The sequence below is a fragment of the Sinocyclocheilus grahami genome, unplaced genomic scaffold, assembly GCF_001515645.1.
Source record: "Sinocyclocheilus grahami isolate Dianchi unplaced genomic scaffold, SAMN03320097.WGS_v1.1 scaffold542.1, whole genome shotgun sequence".
Taxonomy (NCBI): domain Eukaryota; kingdom Metazoa; phylum Chordata; class Actinopteri; order Cypriniformes; family Cyprinidae; genus Sinocyclocheilus; species Sinocyclocheilus grahami.
Genome location: NW_015505721.1, coordinates 129,099 through 135,063, shown reverse-complemented (window position 1 = coordinate 135,063; position 5,965 = coordinate 129,099). Strand labels below are relative to the sequence as shown.

General features: G+C 40.8%; 1 protein-coding gene across 1 annotated transcript; it reads right to left on the bottom strand.

The window, feature by feature from the left end:
- Nucleotides 1-1,894: 1,894 nt before the first annotated feature.
- LOC107555665 (protein Tob1-like) lies at nt 1,895-5,577 on the bottom strand. The gene is made up of 2 exons (XM_016238531.1): nt 5,326-5,577; nt 1,895-3,938 (listed from the first exon to the last, which is right to left on the bottom strand). The coding sequence occupies exon 2, from the start codon at nt 3,744-3,746 to the stop codon at nt 2,772-2,774; it is 975 nt and encodes a 324-aa protein (XP_016094017.1). The 5' UTR covers nt 3,747-3,938; nt 5,326-5,577; the 3' UTR covers nt 1,895-2,771.
- Between the last annotated feature and the right edge of the window lie 388 nt (nt 5,578-5,965).

The following is a 5,965-nucleotide window of genomic DNA, read 5'->3' as shown; positions in this document are numbered from 1 at the left end:
ATGTACTCACTGTCAGACAATCCAAAATATAGATGAGTTTGTTTCTTCATCAGAACAGATTTTGAGATATTCAGAATTGTATCACTTGCTCACCAGTGGATCCTCTGCAGTGAATGGGTGCCGTCAGAATGAGAGCCCAAACAGCTGATAAAAACATCACAATAATACACAAGTAATCCGCATGGCTCCAGTCCATCAGTTAATATCTTGTGAAGCGAAAAGCTGCATGTTTGTAAGAAACAAATTCATCATTAAGGCGTTTTAACTTTAAACCATCACTTCTGGCCAAAATACCTGTCCATAATCCATAATAATATTTTATCCAGTGAAAATGTTCATACCCTGTTGCCCTCTCACATCAAAATCCACCAGAATATTTCTTTAAAATAAGTGTTTTGCTTGTAAACAGTGCTTGACCTGTGCATATTTCTCTCCTGAATCAGACGAGACAACTTTGTCCAAGGAGACAGCAATATTATGGACAGAGGACTCAGTTGAAGTTTAAAACGTTTTAAGGATGGATTTGTTTCATAGAAACATGCAGATTTTCACTATATAAAACTGATGGACTTGAATCGTGTGGATTATTGTGATGTTTTTATCAGCTGTTTGGACTCTCCTTCTGACGGCACCCATTCACTGCAGAGGATCCACTGATGAGCAAGTAATGCTAATCCAAACTCCACTACATCCTGGATGGCCTGAGGGTGAGTAAATACTCAAACTATTCCTTTAATAATCTTAAGAACCTTTCCGCACTATAAAGAACCTTTTGTGGAATGGAAAGGTTCCGTGGATGTTAAAGGTTCTTTATAGAACCACAGATACCAAGAAAGAACCTTTAATTCTTATCTTGTGAAAACAGCATTTGTGAACAAATTAATAAAAGTGCTGCTGCGTTTTGTCCTTATTTCCATTTCTTTTACGGAGAGCCTCGCAGTGTATTAGTTCATTTAGCTGTAAGACTCAGAAAGCTTGCTCTATTAGACACCGACATTATGCAGGAAAGGGAGGGTGACAAAATCTACCAGAGAAAGTGAGGTTGTGGGTTAACTCATTTGCGAATTCCCTCCTCAATTCACTTTGCTCAATCAACTTAATTAGAGCTCTAAATATAGATCCACGTTGCTTACTGGAATCAGAAGAGCTGTTAAATGCTTAGACCAGCTAGCTGACATTAATCGAACAGCCGTTCATTTTGAATCCAGCAGCACCGGTTTATACGGCTGTGAAAAACACGGGAAGCACTGCAAAACAGCCTTCACATAGTTCTGCTATAGCATCATGGGAGAATCCAAAACAGATTCAAATGTTCATCTTCAAAAGATACAAATATATGAACTTGTTTTTGCATAACAATCCTGGCTAGTCTTTCTCTTTATGAAGGTTTAGTGAGTGCTTGCGGTCTAGGGGGCAACTAGTATAAAAACAACCTGGAATTATTTAAATATCAACCTCTAATAATCCCATTAAACAAATCTCCTCTATTCTTCTGAAAGGGCATGGCACTCGCAACAACAAGGTCACAGTTCAATTCCCAGGGAATACATATACTGATAAAAATGCATCTGAAATACTTTGGATAAAAGCATCTAGCAAATGGATAAATGCAAATGAGGAGTGCAACTTACAATTCATGACTATAAGAATACATGCTGATCTGACCGCTACACTATGAGTCTTTGCTACTTACATTATGGAAACCAATTTATGGAAATGTACTCTTGCATCTGGAGAATACAAGGGGAAAACATTTTCTTAAGCAGACTGAAAACGAGAACAGTAAAACAGTAATCCTGTAGCATGTATGAGTAATATTCAGTTTGTAATGAGAGCAGTGAAAGAGTAGAGATATAAAATTAAGATTTGAATAAAAAGCTTAAGACCAAGAGTATAATTTCAAGCATTTTAATACAAACTTAATAAACTATCAGTCCCTCTTTACATGTAAGACACTGACTCCAAATACTTTGTTATACTATTTGTTTTTGTCAAGTATTGCACAATGTTGGTACAAAATTAATATACGATTACATTTTGTCCATAGTATAGCAAAAATCTTTGAACTCTTAACAGAAAATACAACTCTTTTTTTTTTTTCTCTTTTCTCCCCCAAAAAGCAAATATTTTCAGATCCCAATACAATGGAATATTCTGTACACACTCTTTAGAACAGTTGATGTTTTTAAAGATGGATTTCATTTTACAATTTCAATAAAAAAAATATAACAAAAGCTGCTGCAGCCATCACAGATCACTGGAGTAGTAAAAAGATATAAATGCAATATGTCGTAGAAACAATATATACTCTGATATTTTACAAACTTTCTACTAAATTAATTATACAGTTAGAAAAAAAGACCAAGAAATCCCTCATTCAGCATTCAGGCCAATCCTCGGAAAATTGGCTGTGTAGCTATACCTTGAATACTATTAGAGGCCTTGATTTGTAGTTTTCTTCTTCATAAAGATATCTTAAAACAGTCAGTAAAAATAATTTTGTGCTTGGTTGGCAAAAGAAAACAACTAAAAAAAAACAATATGAGTTAAGATAACTAAGCTTGATTGTACAAAAAGCTTAATCGTAAAAAGAATGACAAAAATACTCAAGGGAACAACATGGTTCACCCTCGGGCTCATCGTTTGACTTTACAGTTGAAGTGTTGCTTTGCGATTTTCTTTTTGTTTTTTCCATTTTTTGGGGATTTTCCAAACGTGAACTTTCCACCGTCCCATCACATATCTCTGGTCATTAGTAGTATTCTCGCTTTCTAGTTGGCCATCACTGGCTGGAATTGCTGGTTAGAATACTGCATGTTGCTCAAGCTGAAACTCAGACTGTCCATGAGGGACTTCTCATTAAGGCCCCCATAGGTTGCAAACACGTCAAAGGCATTATTGTACGGGAGAGGGCTGAGATTGAGGGACGTTTCCCCGGGGAACATTGCACTTGGGCTGCCCTGCCCCTGGAGATTGGGGAACACAAACTCCTTGGCGTTGGGAGACAGGGCAGAGGGCTTCTGTGGCTGACCGCTCAAGCCGACGCCGTAGAGAGAATGCATGGATGTGGACATGGCTTTCTGCTTGAGGAGGTTGTTTACATTCAGGCCCAGGTTGGTGGGGGAGTTTCGGGTCACCTTGTTGGCGTTCCGCCCATTGCTTTTCATTTTCGTGGAGCCAAATTTGGTGGCGGCGAAGCTGGCAGTGGTAAAGGTTAAAGGTTGCGTGGAACGGCGCATGAAGGTGGGGCTGACCGCTGCCGACTGGCCAAACGGTGGGGACGGGGAAGTGGAGGTGGGGGACATGCCTAGGGGTTCGCTAATGGGCATGAAGACCTGGGCCTCTGGGTTAAAGCTGTTCTTGATCTCCTTGTCCAACTCCAGCCCATTCTCATTACTGTCGTCCACATAGAGCACCTTGACGGGTCCCTTCTCCCCAATCTGATAAGACACCTCGAAAGGATCAATCCAGACACTGAGGTCCTGAGGCAGGTTGTTGCGGACATCCTCAATGTCCAACCCACTTTCTTTGGCTGCTTGCTCAACAACTGGGTCCACTTTCTCCCCGACATGTATACACCTGAATCCAGACCCTTTGTATGGCTTGTCCGGGTACCAATGTCCCTCGTATTTCTGTTTCAGCTGTCGCTCCAACTCCTCGCCGAAAATGTTGACACGTCGCCTGGGCAGCTTATTGTACAAGTACGAAATGATGAAGTTAAGTGCTACTTGGATTTCAAGCTGCATAGCTGCTGCGCTGCCCTGGAGTATCACCACCGTTGGCTGTTTGAATTCGTGTATAGTGTTGTAAGCCACCAGAGGGCAAGGCTCGGCTGGAGCCAGGCAAATAAACAGAAACTGGGGGGGGGGGGGGATGGTTCAAAACAAAGTGCTGGTTGCAGAGGGAACGTCTCAGTCCACAAACGGCTGATCCGGTTCCTAGAGAGAAGCAAAAACAAATAGCGTGAATAACTCCAGCTCATTATTCTCAGCTGGAAATAATAAACTGGAACATGGTACCATCTGTCAAGTTTCTTAATAGAGAGTTCCTTAGAACAGCATGAATGTTTTGATAAAACAGCTTGCGCATTCGTAGGCTTGCGAAAATTAGCCATAGTTTTACTACAAATAAAACCATAGGCTAGTTAAACCATGGTAACCACAAATCAACTGTGGTTTTGCAACACTAACCATAGTTTAACCATGGTATTTGTAGTAAAACTGTGGTTATACAAATGGTAGTCAATACGCCAAAAAAAAAAAAACATGGTTATTACTAGAATTTTACGAATTTTCGCTTGCGAGCAGATTAGATTCTACACAAGCACACAAACAATCCTAAACTTCAGTGTACTGGCTGAATGGTACTTCCACTCTAGTTTAATTCAAAACGACAGCTTGTGTCGAGCATATATTAGCACTAAGCTAGTCCTATGATTGCAGTTGACTATTATAGGAAGGATGCACTGGGACTCGCGGAGCTGATAGAGTTACGTAATAACTAACTTGCCCTGACTAGACCCTCCACAACTGTAACCCATCTACTGCTGTCGCCATAATCAAACTTTCTCCTGAGCTCGTCATGTAGCCCAAGTCTGTCAAATAGAGAGTTTGGCGAGGACATCAGACACAAGAACGCGAGACTTTAATAATTAAACCTGAATGTGTCACGAGGAGAAATGAAAAGCAGTCAGCGCACGCACATATCGGCGTACCGTCGTCGATGAAGCGAATAGAAATAAAAATGCGCTTGCATGTTAAACCAAACTGATAAACGGCTCGCTTTACGCCTTGGTTAGCAAATATAAAAGCAGACTGGGTTTGGTTTGTACATTTAAAGCGAGTATAGGACGTCAGAGATCGTATTGTCGCTCCCACCCAGTTCACAGGGAAGATTCAAGCGAACGCGAGGAGGACACAATGTACAGTTTTAAAACAGACACATATATGCTATATTACTAATGCGCGCATGAAATGCACTGTATAAAGGTATACATTTAAGACAAGAGAGCAGTAAATGATGGGGCTATTCTGTGCAATTCGACCAGGATGTGCTGACAAATTAAATCTAGCCTTCTATGGCATTTGATCATTTGCACTTCTATGTAACTACTGTATGGCTTCTGGTGCAAGAAGGTATTTTGCCATATCCCATCCGAGCTCCTAAAGTCTACAGCCCACGACTGACGCAGCAAGCTGCCTTCATTTAAATTCTCTTAAGGTTTCAGTAAACTATCACAGACAACGCTCTGCAGCCTACAGCCTACTCTACAAATGGGACAAATCACAAAAATAGCAATGCCATACAAAGAAATGAAATACTTACTCGAGTTTACAAAACGACGGGGTTCAGTAGTTGCAGTAGCCTTAACTAGTGCAAATAGAAAAATTCAGATATAGGTACTTTCTGTACATTAACATAAAGGTATTCCAGTTGGTATAAATGTTTTATTTTTTGTTTTTCTTCTTCTTATCTTGCTCCCAGTTATCTGTAAGGTATTTGCTGTTTCACCTTCCCAATAAGCTCCTCTCCACCCCCTCTATCTGGGTGTTTTACAATTTCGTCCTCTACTGCTGTCATCCGCCTCTATTTATAGTTTTCCTCCGCCACGGGCACGCGGTGGGCGGTGATGGGCTTCCAAAGGTCACAACAAAACGAACATCGAATCCACGGAATATGATTGGTCAGGCTTGAGCGAGAGGCGGGTCCTACTCCTGACGTTCTTCAAGCCCATTGGCCCATTTTACCATCGCGCAAAGAAGGGGTGGGATTTAATACACTTATGTTGAGCCCGTCGTAAAGGCTCTTGACGTCACGCGTTACCTAGTACCACAAAAACGACAGGCTATTCATGGAGGTATCGTATATCATTTCCATGTTCATATTTCGCAAACATGACTGTTAAAGCGACATTTATGCCTCTAAGTAGATCAAATGACTGAATAAATATAAAGGCTAAGTAGTG